The sequence below is a fragment of the Periplaneta americana genome, chromosome 12 (genome assembly GCF_040183065.1).
Source record: "Periplaneta americana isolate PAMFEO1 chromosome 12, P.americana_PAMFEO1_priV1, whole genome shotgun sequence".
Classification (NCBI taxonomy): domain Eukaryota; kingdom Metazoa; phylum Arthropoda; class Insecta; order Blattodea; family Blattidae; genus Periplaneta; species Periplaneta americana.
This window is the reverse complement of record NC_091128.1, coordinates 51,369,759-51,389,492: the sequence shown is the minus strand read 5'-3', so window position 1 is coordinate 51,389,492 and position 19,734 is coordinate 51,369,759. Positions and strand designations below refer to the sequence as shown.

Here is a 19,734-nt window from a genome sequence, read left to right as displayed (position 1 = left end):
TTCCTCCATATTCAGAGAGAATAAAAATACATCTAGCGGCTCTTCAAGTTTAATAACTACCATGTTCTCTGAAAGGCACTGCAGTAGTGACGGTCACAGTGTTTAGTACTGTCTGGAGTTCCGTTCAGATGGGCGTTCGTCTGTTTGCTGCATTATTCATTAAAGCAGTGTCCTTTATAGCTATGCAGTAAAGAATGGGAGATGATAACACAGAAGGACATTGCAGCACTGATAAGAACTATGTCTGAAAAATTGTGGGCAGTAATACTCTTTTCTAAAGATTGAATGTGTCATCAGAAAATGAAAAGTGAAAGTGAAGCGAAAACCGATTAAACACATATTCGACCCAATTTATGGAAACTTTAATCATTTTTGGAAACTTTATCATTTTTGGAAAAAAAAAATTGTATTGTAAGACAATGAACAAAACATAATGTCCAGCAATTTAGAAAAATGCTCCAAATTCATGTACAGCAGTTCAACTACAAAAAAAATTAACTAAATTACTTACTTACTTACGGCTTTTAAGGAACCCGGAGGTACATTGCCGCCCTCACATAAGCCCGCCATTGGTCCCTATCCTGAGCAAGATTAATCCAGTCTCTATCATCATATCCCACCTCCCACAAATTCATTTTAATATTATCCTCTCATCTACGTCTCGGCCTCCCCAAAGGTCTTATTCCCTCCGGTCTCCCAACGAGCACACTATATGCATTTCTGGATTCGCCTATACGTGCTACATGCCCTGCCCATCTCAAACGTCTGGATTTAATGTTCCTAATTATGTCAGGTGAAGAATACAATGCGTGCAATTCTGCGTTGTGTAACTTTCTCCATTCTCTGTAACTTCATCGCTCTTAGCCCCAGATATTTTGCTAAGAATCTTATTCTCAAACACCCTTAATCTCTTTTCCTCTCTCAAAGTGAGAGTCCAAGTTTCACAACCATACAGAAGTTTTATAAATTCTAACTTTCAGATTTTTTGACAGCAGACTAGATGACAAAAGCTTCTCAACCGACTAATAGCAGGCATTTCCCATATTTAATTACAAATAGTAATAACAAAATAAATGTATTAAGTTACATATCATTTACATACACATAATTGTAGAAAAAGTAAATGCTGCGCTTTCTTATGCTTAGTGCGGTTTTACTCTGGATACAAAATATCTGTTGACTTCTCTTCAATGTATTTAATTTTTTTTTTTTTTTTTTAAAGAAATTGTTGGTTCAAATGTGTTTAACTGAGCTTATCTTGTATTGGAAGATCAATCTCACAGGAATTGGAGATCAATGCTTTTAAGGGATTGGTTGTTCTTGCATACAAATATAATGCACACTGGAAACTATTAACTTACAAATGTCTGAAAATAATTTTCACAAAACGCGATACCGATTATTCTAGCTCAGACACCTAGATTCATTCCGATTTCTACGCTCCCTGTTAAAAAGGCGCGTGTTGAAAATTAATCAAAATGATTAGGCCTACGAATGCATCCGAACAAATTTCACTTCAGGGTAAATTCGACCCTGCACAGTGCACATGACGCTTTGTAACACAATTTCATTAGCTGATGTTATTCATAATCAGTGTGGATATGATATTATGATGATGGCCCAATAGTAGAATAAAAATGAGCGGGACACAAAGGCAATGGGATGAAAACTACCGTCTGTTCACTTCTAATCTCACATGATATGTTGAACAATGAAAGAATCTCTGAAAATCGTATTAATTACGGAATGTGTTTAAACGTTTTATTTCATTCGTATGTAAAAGTACATAAATAGGAATAATCTCAAGACAGGATTCAGTTGAATTTGGGTAGATAAAGTGTGTAAGACGATTTCAATATTTATTTTCTTTAGTATTGCAGAGGACTGACATGTAGCAGAATGCTCCACAGCGAGCCTTGGGCCGCGCTGCCAGAAATCCTCCTTCGTCCGTCAGTCTTGAGGGAGTCGGAGGATACTCCTCCCTGAACTTCTTCAGAGCTTCCTTCCACCCTTCAACGTCCGTTTCTGCCTGCATGACACAAAGAATCATTTCGTAATGTGAACAAAAAGACATAAAAATAAAGTTAATGTACAGTGGAATCCATTATGAATCTTGCGTACACCACTTTTAACACTTGAATATAATTAATTGATGAACTAGTGGACTTAAGCCTGGTTCAGACGGTGCAAGTTTCTGTGATGGATTCCAAGGTGGCTACGCTGATGGCCGCCCTGCGTGGTCACTTGCTGGCTCCCGTGTTGGCTACGGTGACGGTAGTTGTTTACACGGTGCTGGCTCTTTTCAGAGTTCAAATTGGAAAATCATCTGCTGTTTCATCTGTTGCCAACACTCATGGTCAAAAAGAAACTAAACCTTGAGTGGAAAACAACTAAAGTCCTACATTAACAGTAGTAAATGTCGTAATAAAGTAATTAAGCCATAAGTGCAAAACAGCTAAAGTCCGATATAGTTGCTGTTTCTTAGAAACTAAAGAATATAAAAAAAGCAGGTTTAGTTGGAAAACAACGAAAATGGCGACATGGTTTCAGAGGTGATATTATATGATCATCTTTGGTTTCCAGCCTGCAAACCATCACGAAAAATGGCAAGGAACCTACCCTCGAAATCCAGCAAGCTAGCCAACCACGGACCCACCAGAGCGGATTACTTCCGGTGAGTGACCACGCAGGCGACCCATCCGCGGAGCCACCTTGGAATCTATCACAGAAACACGCACCGTCTGAACCGGGCTTTACTCGTGTTAAATATGTAATATTTGTCCGGCTTACAGCTGTTTCAGTGCTTCACGCACCATCATCAGAGCCTACTAGATCGCGGCGTCATCTCGAACTTCTCTGCCTGTTAAGAGGGTGTGTTTTATTGTTGGAAGGTGTTGAAGTATGGAGTCGAATAGTGTGTGTGTGTATTGAAATTGATCTGTGTATTGAGGATTTGATCGGGGTGTGTTTTAGTGTGTTTGTATATTTCGTATTGTTCTAGTGTGTTCAGTTTTTGGTGTGTAGGATTTCCCATGTCCGTATTTATGTTATTGTATGTATGGTTAGTATTGGTTATGTGATCGGCGTATGTAGATGTATTGTGTCCTCTGGTTATAGCTTTAATGTGTTCTTTGCAGCGTGTTTGGAATGATCTGCCTGTCTGTCCTATGTAGAACTTGTCGCAACTATTACATGTGAGTTTGTATACACCTGTGTGGTCGTATTTATTTGTTTGTATTTTTTGTGTGTTGAGATGTCTTTCGTAACACGTGCAGCAGTGACATGATAAAATTGTACGAGGCGCATCCAGGAAGTAAGTTTCCCAATTTTTTCCCCTTGAAAGTAAACGTAATTAGCCGTGTCAATTGCGCATGCGTAACAGATCTATGACGTAACAATCATATGCCAGCCGGATAGGTCCCGCCTGGTGCCAGTAGCTTGGCAGCAGTGGTCCGAAATGGAAGCTCTTATTCCTTCTCCCGCCGCCTGCGAGGTTCGGTCGGTGATAAAGTTCTTTAATGCACAAAGCATTGCGCCAATTAAAATTCATCGGCAGCTCTGTCAGGTCTATGGGACGAATATATATATATCTCTCTCTCTACTCTCTCTCTATCTCTCTCTCCCTGCCTCTCTCTCTCTCTCTCCCTCTGCACCTCAAGAAATTCCTGTCCTCCGGTGAGCGTTTTGGCAAACGACGAAGGGCTGAAGACGTCTGTCACACGCTGGTTCCATTCACAGGCGGCAGAGTTCTACGACAGAGGGATACAAAAGTTGATTCCACGATACAAGTGTCTCAATTCTGATGGTGGCTACGTTGAAAAATAGCTGAAACATTGCTGTACCTGTTGCCCATAAATGTTTTCCTGAAAGTGTGTGTTCTTTTTCTTTAAAAAATAGGGAAACTTACTTTCTGGATGCTCCTCGTATTTGTTGTTTTATTTAATGTAAAAATGGGTGACTAACGAGTGTGTCAATGTGGGAAAACTTAAATTAAAACATTTCCTACATTCGAACTTCGAAGAAAAGCAACGATATTTTCTCGAGATAAGCCAGTGATTAAATTAACAGCGGTTGGATTTCACATAAACAAATAAATATACTGCTAAGTCCACAGAATTACATTTTGAAAGTTAAACAATGTAACTTTATTCTGTATAATAATAATAATAATAATAATAATAATAATAATAATAATAATACAAGGAATGATGTCTAGCCACGCCCAATTTATTGAGAGATATTAAAGCAATTGCATAGTGCATGCCTTGGTGTTGACTTCACGTTTCGCCACTGAAATGCTGCTATATATATAACGGCTTATGTTTGTGATAATGTGTAATTTAAGGGTCGCTTATTACTTCATATGTGTTTATTTAGATGTAATATTAGATAATAATAGAGATTGGAAAGAACAAAATGACAATGTAAATAAGGCAACGCAGCATTCCCAGCAATAGATACATGTAAGACTAAATGGCCCAACAAAAGGAAGTAAAAACCTAAATTATATATATATATAGTCGGCTTCGGTAGCTTAGTCGGTACAGCGCTGGCCTTCTGTGTTCGAGGTTGGGGGTTCGATCCCGGCCCAGGTCGATGGCATTTAAGTGTGCTTAAATGCGACAGGCCCATGTCAGCAGATTTACTGGTATGTAAAAGAACTCCCAGACAAAATTCCGGAACACTGGCGACGCTGATATAACCTCTGCAGTTGCGAGCGTCGTTAAATAAACCATAATTTAAATTTTTATATAATGATGATTCGTTTGAGATGGGCAGGGCATGTAGCACGTATGGGCGCATCCAGAAATGCATACAGAGTGTTAGTTGGGAGGCCAAAGGGGAAAAGACCTTTGGGGAGGCCGAGACGTAGTTGGGAGGATAATATTAAAATGGATTTGAGGGAGGTGGGATACGATGGTAGGGACTGGATTAATCTTGCTCAGGATAGGGACCAATGGCGGGCATATGTGAGAGCAGCAATGAACCTCCGGGTTCCTTAAAAGCCAGTAAGTAAGTAAGTAAGTATATAATGATGATTGAAGCAAAGATATTATATTATACATTGATAAAGAGATCTGGGGAAGTGGTTTATCACGAGTATAATTATATCGATAGCACAAAAAAAATTGTACAAAACATCTTTAAGTATTCCATGGCACTCCTAAAATATGGCAGCCATACTTGAAATGGATAGGCCTATGGATAGCACTGGGATTCTTTTCGTTTATTTATATTATGGAGGAAGAAAATGATACCGTGGAAAAAAATGTATAAAAATTCTACACTCGACGAAAGCCTAATTGGCTAAGAAAAATAGGATGTGAGCAAATTAAGACTAAATTTGGTATGGCAAGAAATAGGTTCATTGAATATAGGCTAAACTCAATAGGTAATATTATAAATGAGGGAAGTAATGGGACAGCAAGGCAAGAAGTGTTCAGAAATTTAAACAGATCGTGTTCATTGAGTTGCCTCATAAGCGTTGCCTTATTGGTATCACTTGTGAGGAAAGACCTGACTTCGGACAGTTGACTAAACAACAAGTGTTTACAGAGAAATGAAAATCGTATGGGGACAGGAATAATGTATAAGAATTAATAAGAATTAACACCAAGAAGGAACGAGTAGATTTAGCATGGTGAAGATTAGGAATTTGGAGACTAAGGAACAGAAGAGGAAGCACCGAAACAGATAAATGTCTATTCAGTGGACAAAAGGAGGATGGTATGCATCTCTATTTATTTGTCTATGGTATGCATATTCCACTATCTTGGCCGGAAAATGATAAGACAAGGAAAGTATTCATTGAAGAGACAGGCAATTGTAAAATTAGATCTAAGAACAGTTCAAAGCAAATTAGGTAGATTTCTAAAAGCAAGGCAGTTAAAGAAATCTGGAAAAAAATATATATATAGACTCGCTAAAAGCAAAAAACTTGAAAAAAAAAACCCGGGAAAACGTTTAGACAGAGAAAAGAAGAAATGGCATGAGAAAACTATGTTATAAGGATATTCATAATAATTACTTGTACTAGTTACGTAAGTTAAAGTACTTATTGTTAAGCTTAAAATATAAAGAACTAGCTAAGGTAAGTAATATAATATGTGCTTTATAGTAAACATTTTATTAAGGTGAGTACCTGAAAACCAAAAAAAGTTACAGGCCATCATTAACGGATGATATGTAAATGTACGGTATATGATTTGATGACAATAAACAATCATTTATTCATTCACTTTGGGTATATAAAAACTTGATATTATAACACGAATTCGGCATATGTAGATGTATTGTGTCCTCTGCTTATGTCGAACACACAACTAATGCTAACCACACATACAATAACATAAATACAGACACGGAAATCCTACACATACAACCCAAAAACTAAAAACTCAACACACTAGAACAATATGAAATATACAGACACACTAAAATACACCCTAATCAAATTCTCAACACACAGATCAATTTCAGAACACACACACTATTTGACACAACTCTTCATCACACGAAAGCACCCACACAACAGGCAGCGAAGTTGAGTGGCGCCGAGACACAGAAGGCTCTGAGGATGGTGTCAAAGAGCACCGAAACAGCTGTAAGCCGCACATGCTTACATAATTAACACGAGTAAGATCGCCATTTAATCAATTATTTATATTCAAGTGTTAAAAGTAGTGTACGAAAGATTCAACATGGAATAATAATATGCTCAATAATAGCAATAATAATAATTAATTTTACAGACATCGTAAATCTTCGGATTTGGCGATAGATGAGCCTAGGAACCCTATCTTGATCTTCTCCAGCCCATACTCTTCCACAACCATCTGGTGATTGTGGCCCGATTCGATTCATCAGTGAACATGACACGTTTCCACTCTGCTTGTGTTCAGTTTTTATGATTATATGCGAAAAGCAAACGCGCTACAAGATGTTGCGGTTGCATTTTAGTGGTTCTCCATGCTTTCAAGTCATATTCATGCAGTCTTCTTACAGTCCTCAGGATTATATATACCGGTACTCTCTTATTATCTGGAGCTGAGTTCTCAATAACTGTAATGTGCCGTTAACTTAATATTTCTAAGACAATAAAATGATCATCCTGAGAATGTTGAAATTCTGTCGTTGATCCAGGTCACTCTTTGTATTGTAGTCTGAGGAATCTGGAGAATCTAGACGTATAACACTGACTCTTCCCGTCTTCGATTAACGCAACAACTCTTTTTGCATTAGTAGCATAATGACATTTTGTACGAAATGCAATGCAGTTACAGTTTTATCAAACTATAAATTATGAGAAAATGCTTTGTTTGTATGTGAAATTTTCAAAAGATATCACGAAGATAATGTGTGGATTGCACACTGAAACCGCAAAATTTTGTTTTCTCCATGAACATTGTAGTCAGAAATTGTTGAATTAAGATTATGAGAAATTAATAAACTGTTGCATTGTCATTTAGCCTATGTCATGTCATTCATGGAACATGAATTAATCCTAAAGATATGTCGAATTTTCAAGTGACCCGGTTTTCTTACTTACCAATAGTTACACTAGAAGAGAAATGATATACATTTACTTTATTCTAGATTCGCGAACTTTGTTGAGAACAAAATAAGTGTCATTAACACCAACACATAGTTGTAAATGAATCATCTCTCGGTCTTTGGTCCACTTACCATAATGTCTTCTAATGGCGGAAGATTTCCATTTGGTGGATTGTCGTTGAAAGGCGCTTTTAATTCGCCTTTCTGTACATTTACTACAAGATAATACATGTAGTCATTGCGTAAACGCATTTCATTAATGGTATTATGAAACGCAGCCAATTTACGCATCCATGAAATTATTCTCGTTCTGTCTGAAAAAAAAAAACATGAAAATCATAAAACAGTACTCACTATGGATCTGTCAGTCCAGTTGGACGGTTCGTGGGTTTCCTACAGCCCACGTGTGAATACTCGGAACTTTATTACTCCGATTCGCGTGAAGTCGACCTCGTTCGTCGCCAGTACTTTTGTTAGAAAATCTGCATTTTGTTCACATTGATGCAGAAGCCACTCGGAAAACATCAGACGCGAGGGAAAGTCCTTCAGAGATTGTAACTGCTGGACGTGACAGGGCTGCAATAGCTGTTCACTTACGGTCTTACTAATAAAAACTCTATATACAGACGTTTAACTGTCTTATACTTATACAATGAGTACCTCGTTTATAAGTCGTGTGTAAATTCCTTACTAATAATCACTACATACGTCGTGTATAACAGTATAACTGTTACACAGCTACGTCATAGTTTCGTCATTACTTCGTTACGAAAGGTAATAGAATATCTGAGGTTCTCTATTGCATCCGGCAGAGCGCTCTAGTGTGGCGTGTTAAATATCGATAGTACAACTGGCTCTAATCGATTACCACACTACATTTTGGTCAAAGAGTACAAGCTACAGCAATATTATTCTAATAATTCTATGATCTTTGGTTTGTTCTTCTGTGGTTTCAAGGTAACCATCATCATAAAATGACAGTTGATACGAACAGCTGTTAGAGGGGCGGCCATTTTTTCCCTATATACAACGCTTAAACAAGGAGTTTCGTGTATATAACTACTGCAAAGCAATTCCCATTGTATAGTTACAGCTTGTTTATACGTCCATAGCTTATTCACGGTTTATTAGTAACGTTTTCTGTCTCAACTTTGCATAAGTCTCGTATAAAAACTATACACGGTTTATTAGTAAGACTGTTAATGTTGTAAGTACAGCTCGCGCAAAAGATCTGAAAGCCTGGCTGACGTCACAGGGTAAAAGAGGAGGGCAGAGTGCAAACAACAAATACGCTCCAAACATCTAACTGAAAACATTGACCTCTTACCTTGAGCTGGTAGTCGGAGTCTTCAAGCTCTGCTATCCCTTCCATTTCATAATCATAGCTGAAATCATCGTTATCGTCGCTGATACCACTGATATTTATGATAATTGGGTCTATGACGTCATCAAACAGTACTTCCTGGTCCATATAATCGTCTTGTATTTTTTGCAACCCATCCCTTCACTAAAGACCAAATGTTCTCGATCGGGCTTAATTCGGGATGATAAGGGGGAAGTCTAAGTGGGATATGCCCGGCACTTTCAAGAATTTCCGTAACAATAGGTCTACTGTAATTGAAACTTATAAATACTTAAACTAACTGTATATACACAACTGAAATGTTATATATACAGGTTGATTCACTAGAAAAGGTAAAAAATTCAGGATGTGAATTCTGAAGTCATTCTGAGTGAAAAAAGTTCATATGAATATAGGTCCGTTTTCGAACGGTTACGGAGATATGGCTCTTTGATTTCACAAAAACTTCTGAGAGTCCATTGTACTACCTCGCATTTAGAGACAGATAACGGACAAATTTTAAGTTTATATTCACGTATGCATACATACCTAATATTCTAGAAGTCGGGATCGATGTTTTCGCACATTTTCAAAGGTACCTCCTTCTGCTTCAATGCACTGTTGCGCTTTCATCCAACCCCATAGACAGTAAATACTCTTCGATATGGTACCCTTCTGTTCGGAAAGCGTCGTTCATATTCAACGACGGCACGCAAGGAACTTCCATCGCACAAACCATAAACATACACAATATCGGCGTATTCTGCAGTCGAAAATTTATAAGGCATCCTGAAAAACACAACTTAACACTTCCGATAACTGTACCTGTATAACTACTGTACTGTAGGTAGCTGACTGAACTGCTGTGAACCGATAAGTGATAGCGTATTTGTTATGACATTTGTAATGCCCCACCACCCGGTTTGTTTCTCTTCTCTTATCTACATCGTTCACAATGCAGATTCCAATGTTACATCATTCAATGGTGACCTTGTCTCAAGTCAGCAGCATGTGGTAACGTCTGATTCACATTGGGGTGAGATGTTTTACCACAAAAATGCATCTAGCTCCGCCATCGTTCGAAAATGGACCTATGTCCATATGAACTTTTTCACTCAAAATGGCCTAAGATATCGTATCCTAAATTTTTTACTTTTCCTCGTGAATCACCCTGTATACACACACTACAGCTCTATATACACGATTTAAATAACTCTATATAATCTATATACACAATTTAAATATCAATACCATATATGCACGCACATGCGCACTTTAACTCTAGATACGGATTTTTATGATACAGTATTACTACACACACTTAAAAATGCTACAACTGAATACTTCCGTAATATAATACAAGGAGACTACTAAAAGCGCATATAGCGAGCAAGCGACTGACTGACAAGAGAGAAATGCTTTGCAAGTGGAATATACGCCTGACAAGAAAACGTTGTCTACCGTTTAAATCTCAACGGTCTTGAAGCTTTCAGATCTATCGCGCAAGCTATACCGTCCAATGCGAAGCCCGAGCATCGCGAATGGTGTCACGACTGCTTCGGCCGGGGTTTTCCTTGACCAAATTTAAGATCTCCTCTTCCCTGCAACAATTTCTTCAGGTCGTTGTCGATCCCGATTGCGAAATGTTGGAATTACGTTGCCCGTATCACGAGCCCGTTGGTAGACAGCAATGAATATTTCTCTGCAGTAGGTATATACTGTCCTATCCGGAAACCTCTGCATACAAACATTCAGAGGCACGCGCGTTGCATTTCATCTTTCCAGGGCCGTAGCCAGATCGAATCTCTAAGGGGGGTGGAAGCTATTTTGTAGGAGGGAGCAGACATTTCAGCGCTCTTACATGTAAGCCCGAAACTATTACCTATGTCATAAAACATGTCAACCAGTCGCAAAGATTACGTGTTCATAATTCTTGTGTTCGCTTCATCTGCGATGTCCGTCGCGCTGACCACATTACCTCATCCTTCCAAACTCTAAACTGGCTACGGCTTAACGAACGTAGAAATGTTCATTCCCTTGTTCTCATTTTTCAAGTCCTTCACACCTCTACACCTACCTAAGTTGCCTCCCGTTTCAGATACTTGTCATCGTATCACAATCTCTTCACACGCACGCCAAATAGCCGCATACTAGCCATACCAACACATAAGACATCATCGTATTCATCATCATACACAATCTCGCCATCAGTGACGTGCGGTGGCCCAACAGATTACCCAAACAGCCGCGTAATCAAGTTTTCTTTTCCTTCTTACTATTTATATTTGATTAAAATACTTATAATATTACTAATTATAAAAATACATTGGTATTTGGTATCATTTTTTTTACAAAATCTATAAGATTAGGCCTACTGCAACTACTGCCTAAAATTAAAAATACTATTACAAAAGACTACTCTAAGTATTAGTAAGTCGTGACGAGTTATTCCATCTTGTTGGGGAAACAAGAAATTTTGTGCGCTTTGATAATTTGGAAAAAAAAGCTGCAAGCCCAGAAAGAGTAGCAAGAAATATACGGCATTCAGGAATACTTGAAGCACTTTGAGACAGTGCTAAATTTAAACAGTGTGCATAGCGGTGAATAAAGAGAGCTTGTGGAAAAGGCGCCTTAATATTAGCTTGACACCAAGTAATGAAGAGGCCATCACTGCACTTCCATCGTAGCTCTGTGCGACAAGTTTCTTACTGCAGTTTGAAAAGTCTTGAATATGTCTTAAAAATAAGATCAGAATGTGCTGCCGCTGTTTTGTCCTCACATCACGGAGGCACACAAACCGCTCTACCACCCTTCCTTCAATCGTACATCGATAAACGAGAGAAAATTGTGATTTATTCGAGATATCAGTTGTCTCATCAGCTAATATGGCAAACAAAAGTCAGATTTCTGTAATTGCTGTTTAATTTCCTTATTAACTGCACTGGCAACAGATTCAATTAAATCATTTTTAATACGATTTGATACATCTTTAAATACTGTAGATGTCTCCAAATGATGTTTTAGAAGAGGGTCGTACTGGGCGGTGTAGTCCAAAAGTTCTAAATAATTAGGCCTACCGCGGTTGTTGCACATTTTCGACTTACCGTTTCCTATAAATGAAAGTTTCAGTTTTGCAAGTAAACAAACTGCATTTATAAGCCTTTTCAGAATGTCTCTATTGCGTGTTACCTTTTCGTTATGTAGAATAATACTTTGTTGTGTTTGGTCACTTAGCTCAGTTTCAATATGCACAGTTCCAAAAGTCGCGAGTGCGTTAGAAGCACGAATATGTGCAATAGCAACATCATGATCCCGTATTGCTTTAGTTAAATTACTGTATTTAGCTTTTGTTGCTGAATTAAATTATTATCACCAGACATAATCAAAACTTTTTATTGCACTTATATACACGTACACAATGTATCTACAAAGTAGGCCTACCGGTACAAACAAACGTGAGAGAAACAGTACATTTTACACTCATTCGACTTTGAGCTCACAGCCAGCCCAGGCAGGCTACCAGCTGTTTGGGGTATTATGCATTTACTACAGTATCGTGAGACGTCCCTCATTGGTTAGAAGTTCTGATGACGTGGGTTGTCATGGCAACGTCCATGCTAACCTGCATTCTGCACTGCTGGCACGCTCGGGGCCGCAGTATGTGCATTGTACGTGCCCCATCGCGCGACTTACAATTAACAAAAAGTATTTAGAAATGTTTCAGGACTTCATGATTAAATAAACAGAAAGTTTAATCATGGATTTACGTAGATATCGTGATTCTTATAGTCAATCAGTGCTGCCCAAGCCGTGCTTGGGTGGACTGCACGTCACTGCTCGCCATCGCGCTTGTGGAATACCCTACACAGTGATACAGAGACTGTCGGAATTTAACAGTGTTAAAAAACAAACTTATTAAAGCATTTTCTTACTGCGTAGAGTAGGTTTAATTTTTACTTAAGTAGAAAAATCTTTCTTTATTCTTCAACACAGAGAAACAACAAATTTATGAGCCTACTATTCCGTATTTTCGAGAAAAATATCAGATGGAAGGCACCTGGGAAGTACATGGTTTAATGATCGGAGCGAGGGGCACCATCCCACGATCAACTGTAAACAGTATCAAAACATTTGGAATCCATGACATCATTCCAAAAATAATTACTTCTAGCATTAAAGGGTCTGTGGCAATTCTGAAAAATCATTTATACGGAATATCATAATCCCCCCCCCTTTCTATCCGTTAGTGTGTGATTGTTACAATATAATGTACAAATTTATTATTTCTTAAATTTAAGCTCCTAGTTCACATTTCCATTTGACTCATCTATTTTACCGTAATCGTTATTATTCTTATATGTGTGTTATTCTGTGTTTTTGGCAACCCAGGATGCCTGGGCAGACTATTTCTTGGAAATAAATTATATATCTATAATAAACTCCCTAGCCTGATGGCCTTATCTCTACCAGGTTAAATAAATAAATATAAAAATAAAATAAAAAACAAACGCATTATTATTATTATTATTATTATTATTATTATTATTGATCTGTATTCTTTTTTTATACTTTTATATGACTAGTAGGCCTACATCACATCATCACATCGAATTTTCAGGACATTTCTGAAAATCTTAAATATTGTCGATACTTTAAAATAAAATTAAAAATCACTTAAAGCAGTTTTTCCAGACTGTGCAATGTTTTAATTTAAAATACCTCCATATTTGATATTGTTTTCAACAGTTCTTCGCTACCAGAAAATTGTTCATTCACTTGGGATATGGCGACACCTAAAATTTAATGAAACATACCATTTAACTGTTGAGTGTTGAAACTGCGCATTTCACTGTGAATTGACAATCGGTTTAATATAAGAAGGTCTACCTTTTTCACATTTCTTGTTTCCTTGATCCACCATCATCAGATTCTTTTGGAAGAACCAGAATTTCTTGACTTTGGTTCAGAATTGATTCAAATTTTGAATCTTTCCTCACAGATTATGACGACTTAAAAGACTGTACAAGTTTTATAACATTGCTTAAACCAGTTTTTCGATTCTGCATGACAGCACCAGCTGGTTGTAGGAGTCCAAAGATCATTTTGCATAAAACAAAACAGAAATGAAATTCAGAGGTCACTGTTTTCATTCCTTTGCTGTTGGCAATGTCTTAACCATTGAAGTTACCCTTCTTTACGCATCCAGCATCCCTATAATTCCCTTATAGTGTACCAGTATAATTTAGTTATAGACCATCGCTGTTCCAAAATACGAACTATCATATTCCCTACATTTATAGCAGCTACTTTTCCATTTTGGAAAAACTTGTGCAGCATAATTTTTTTGGCCAAACTGTTGAATAACAGTGTTTTTTATTTTTTATTTTATTGGGTTATTTTATGACGCTGTATCAACATCTAGGTTATTTAGCGTCTGAATGAAATGAAGGTGATAATGCCGGTGAAATGAGTCCGAGGTCCAGCACCGAAACTTACCCAGCATTTGCTCATATTGGGTTGAGGGAAAACCCCGGAAAAAACCTCAACCAGGTAACTTGCCCCGACCGGGATTCGAACCCGGGCCACCTGGTTTCCTGGCCAGACGCGCTGACCGTTACTCCACAGGTGTGGACAATAACAGTGTTATTTCTGATACAGTCATCACAACAAACAAATGGAGGCGATGGTTGTAGCAGTCCAATACATACGGTATATTTTTCTATTAAATTTAGTGTTTTCTGTATGCGAGTAGATACCCTTCTGAGTTCCCACTCATGACATTGGCGCCATCATAACATTGACTGAGAAGATGAGATGTATCCAGTCCATAATTCTCTTTCAGAGATTTTAGTGTTGCTTCCGTGAAAGCGTTTCTTTGTTGTCACATATCGTAAAGCAAATGTAACGTGCTTTCTATTATTTTGATCTCTCGTGCAGTGGCTGCTCGTGATAAAGTATTACGTGTGTTCACAATTTTGTGTTCCAAAACCGAAGAGAATTTGAAATCGTACGTTTAGCCTAATATGAAATATCATGATTCTGATGTTTCACTATCGAAAAAACCGTATATAAATTCAAAACATATAATAGTAATAATAATAATAATAATAATAATAATAATAATAATAATGAAACCCAGTCTTTTATTTCCAATTTTCCTGGTAAGTCAGTTTACCCAGTTCTTTACTGTTGAACAGAGTTCATTGTTTACGTTTGCCGTTATTTACAAAAGGATGTGTTCAGTAATATATTTTGGTTCACAACACACTGATATACTATAGCCTATACTAATACTGTAATCACATTCGCATAGTTTGATTACAATAAATACATGCCAGTAAATATTATTCTTAACTTTATATATACCACCATACAGATACTTAAATTCATACCACCATCACATTCAGCCAGTTTTAAAATACTAGACAAATCCGACGGGATTTGTAGATTTTATTCATATTTATATAGCTAAAAATCTCACAAAAACGACATTTTTTGAAAGATTTTTGTTTGTGGGGAAAATCGAAACCAGTGATATAATACTGTTCAATCATGTGTATTAAACACTCTCTGAAAGAGTTAGCACAGTCGGTTGGAATATATAGATTTTATTAACGTACGTGTTTGAAAGCCAAACCATGCTATTATGCTAACACTAAAGTATAGTAATTCACAAACTACACTCTCGTAGCAGCACTGTACACACATCCACATAAAGTAAACGTTCCGACAGTGAGAGATGCTGACACCTACAGACTAAAATACAGACTATTAAATTTCCTTCTCGAGATACAGCACGTGAACGATAGGTATCGATGCACCTGACATCTGTAGGATAGATTCACTGTTCACTTAACGCTTTGTGCTCTTGACGAGTCATAAGCGGCCTGCGAAAGACAATATTTTCCCGCGCATGCGTGTAATTCCTGTAACCTGCTTGAAAAGAGCACGGCTTGTACGTGAACGCATGTTGCCAAGTTTACATAAAAAGTTTATGCAAGATGCGGGAAGTTTAAAATACTCGATTTTGGTATTATACATCCCACAACGTCAATACGGTATTAAATAATAAAACTAGTCGTGCATTAATGGAAATAAGGTTTTCACGTGCTCTTATTGACGCACCGCCACTGCTCTCGTGCCATTTTCCATGAGTATAAACCACAGAACATCGACATTTCTTACATCGCTCTCTATACAATTTGTTGCAGTTACTTGTAAGATCTGATTTTGAATTTCAGGAGACTTGTATGTAGCATTTTTTTGGAATAAGAACAGCATATTCAGCAAGGGTTTTTATCCTTTTTTCAATGTAGCCTATATTCAGAATGTTTGGCGAAAAAACCTCACTCAGTTTCTTTCTCAATTATGTAATTGTTGACTATCAAAAACGGAATAACCTCAATTATTGATTCCATGTAATAGCAATGTTCATAGAAAAGTTTCATGTACCATACTTCAAACATACGTACATATGCAATTTTTTTTCTTCCTACATCATCTGAGTTTAAGATTTTTCATGCTCTGAAAATCCCCTTTCAGTACCCAATGCATTCTTCCAGTTCCTAAATCCAGATTGCGTGTCGGTCATGTCTTTTGTCTCATTCTGATGGTATTGGGTACATGCATAACAGAATGCGGCGTCTTTTGAACTGAAATAGACGTACTGTAACGACTGAAATTACACAATGTTTTGAATGCACCGTGAAGTATCTGAATGTCTGCAGTGCGATTGCAATAACATATGCCGAACTAGCTTTTGTACATTTGACACGTATTGGTTTCTATTCTGTTCTGATGAGACAGTATTTAAGATTGAATATTCGATATTTCACAACAAAAATAAGGTTTCCTATTTTTATAAGATGAATGTTTTATTCATTGTTCTATATACACTTTTAACACAATCACTGATTAACTTGCAACTTCTTTACTGGGTTAACCTTTTAGGAAATTACCTGACTGACTACTTTCAAGAGTTATCCTCCACTGTCCAAAGCATTGTCCAGTTTCCTAAAAAGGTAACACAGTAAAGAAGTTGCAAGTTAATCAGTGAATATTTTTTAGCTTGTATAGTTCAAATCTCGATGCTAAGTGGGAAGAAAAAGTACTAGGGCGGGCTGTACCTGTTCTGGCCCCCTGTGACTATGGACCTTCATCTCTGTATCAATAAAGTTACGCCGTTGATTTTCAAGTCCATTGTAAACAGCTGTTTTGTGATCCCATAAATGTTGCAGTTTTATTGAAGAATCGGAATGCCTGCTATACGTCAGAACTACCAATAATTTGTAGATGCATACACTCACTTCGTTGGTTTTCAAGGTTTATTTGTTAATATTAGTATTTCTTTTGTAATAAATTAGTTACAAACATGTTTCTTTTCACTTCGTATTTACAGGATTTAAAGTTCACTGAGTTTACGCTAATTGGCACATATTTAATAGATAATCATGTGTTTTATTTTGTTACGTATTATGTTGAAGGTATGTTTCTTCATTTTTTCATAGATCTTTATACTTGGACTTGGCCTATTTAAAATTGTATTTTAAAAAATTTATAACAAATAATTTAGGATAACAGTATTGTTATGGTGACTGGCGAGATTCAAACTAAAACTGGCTTCCTGTGCATCTGGAATATTTATAGGAAAGCACGACAGATAATCACATGAAATTAAAATGTATATGATATCCTAGACTTTTCACGTCAGAGGTGAAACAACATAAAGCAGCCAAACATTGTCAATTTACTAGCCATGTAATGGTTAATTGATTGGAATAGGGCATATATTGTGAAAGTACGTCGTTATTTTGTTTATTTTTGGTACAAGTAACATTTCTTGAAGTATTTATTTATTTTCTCTTGTACAATCAATAAAAAACACTTATGTTTTAAATATTTTTTTATGTTATAAGTGGCTGTATGCAAGTACTTACGCGGTATTCTGAAACTCAAATAAAATATAATTTCGGATTCCGTAAAAATTATGTACATCAATACACTGAATCTTGATCAGATGCACCTAGTTTTGTATCAATTAATGTCGAAAATGTACATATGACAATGAAATCAAAGCACTAAAACGTCAAACGTCATGCCTTTATTTCGCCTCCGCCCGCCTCCACTCAGCGTTGCCAAACCTACCCATGCTCCGGCTTGTAACTGAAGATGGCTCTGTTGTATACAAATTTTCAGGACAGTCGAACGCACCTGGTTGGGGATGTTTCCGTAAATTGAATGTCAACACAAACTTCAAGTTCGGAAGACTCAAACACCACTTCCACTGGGTATTCATGTAATACTGGCACAAGAAAACTTGACTACCAATAAAGTAAACAATTTACTCTCTACCCCTATCGAAAGAAGTTGAAAACAGCTGATCAGTGTTGCCACGTCTAGTCATGTTAGGGAACAAATTTGAAATATTTTACATTTAATTTACACGAAAACCGTCCAGTCTATGAAATACAACAAAGAAAACATGTTCTTTATTGAATTGTCTATTAGCATTGACAGAAATCAAGATCCTATGCATAGTAATTATCCAGAACGACAAAGAAAAAATATTCTTTATTGAATTGTCTATTAGCATTGACAGAAATCAAGATCCTATGCATAGTAATTATCCAGAACGACAAAGAAAAAATATTCTTTATTGAATTGTCTATTAGCATTGACAGAAATCAAGATCCTATGCATAGTAATTATCCAGAACGATAAAGAAAAAATATTCTTTATTGAATTGTCTATTAGCATTGACAGAAATCAAGATCCTATGCATAGTAATTATCCAGAACGACAAAGAAAAAATATTCTTTATTGAATTGTCTATTAGCATTGACAGAAATCAAGATCCTATGCATAGTATTATCCAGAACGACGATGTTAAACTTTTTGGAAAAAAAATTGTTGTTTTCGTTAACTATAAACTTCGCACGGATATGATATTAGACTTTTCTGTTATATTCAATATGACCAATTCACTTAGCAAATCTGCAGGTTTATTTCACTTCCACCCTGTATATCTACAGCTTGCTGAAGTACTCACCTTGTGGTTCAAGTTTCGACATTTGTGTTCTTATCAGGAACATGTTATAGTTGAAATCATAATTCAGGTCTTCTGCAGGGTCACACATTTTAATTTCAATAATAATGTATACTCACTATCTGTAAAATATTAAAAAGATGAGAGAATAATAACTAAGTAAGTTTGAGCAGAATAGGTAACAAGGAGGAGTGTTAAAATATATAGACTAATATTAACAATGTTGGTATTAATTATTAGCCTACAATATCAGCGTGAAAAAATATTAAATAAAATAATGTGGATAATTTTCACTATAAAATAACATCTTACCAATCAATTTAACATATTTAGAATAGGCCTGTACTACGTTGTAAAAAGATTATCTGCGATTATTGTGAGAACTGTAATAAATGTAATGCACATTACAATTTGATACAACAATGCCACGAAACATAGCACAAAAATGAAGCTGTCGTGTATGTTATGACTGCGCCATTTGATGTCCAAGTATAGAGCATTACTTTTAAATTGCGTCGCTTTTAAAGTAAATGTGTATAATCAAGAATTATCCTCTAATTAAATTATTTTATGAAAAATAGTAGGCATATGGGCTCACTCACAGTCCATTATTGCCAGAACACACGGCAAGAGAGGAAGAGGGAAGAAGGGAGATCAGTTTCAGTTATTATCGCCGCACCCTCATGGTTAACATTCGGCAGGTCTTTGAGCGGCTTCGTGCATAACATTCGGCAGGTCTTTGAAATTTAATTGCATTATTGTTTTCAATTTCTTATGTCGCCGCTCCAGTCAC

General features: G+C 36.7%; 1 protein-coding gene across 1 annotated transcript; it reads right to left on the bottom strand.

Moving 5' to 3' along the window:
- Window positions 1–1,747: 1,747 nt before the first annotated feature.
- LOC138710033 (uncharacterized) lies at window positions 1,748–19,391 on the bottom strand. Its single transcript, XM_069840688.1, has 4 exons — window positions 19,254–19,391; window positions 18,945–19,063; window positions 7,687–7,868; window positions 1,748–2,029 (listed from the first exon to the last, which is right to left on the bottom strand). Exons 2-4 carry the CDS (start codon window positions 19,030–19,032, stop codon window positions 1,853–1,855), a joined length of 447 nt encoding a protein of 148 aa, XP_069696789.1. The 5' UTR covers window positions 19,033–19,063; window positions 19,254–19,391; the 3' UTR covers window positions 1,748–1,852.
- Window positions 19,392–19,734: the final 343 nt, after the last annotated feature.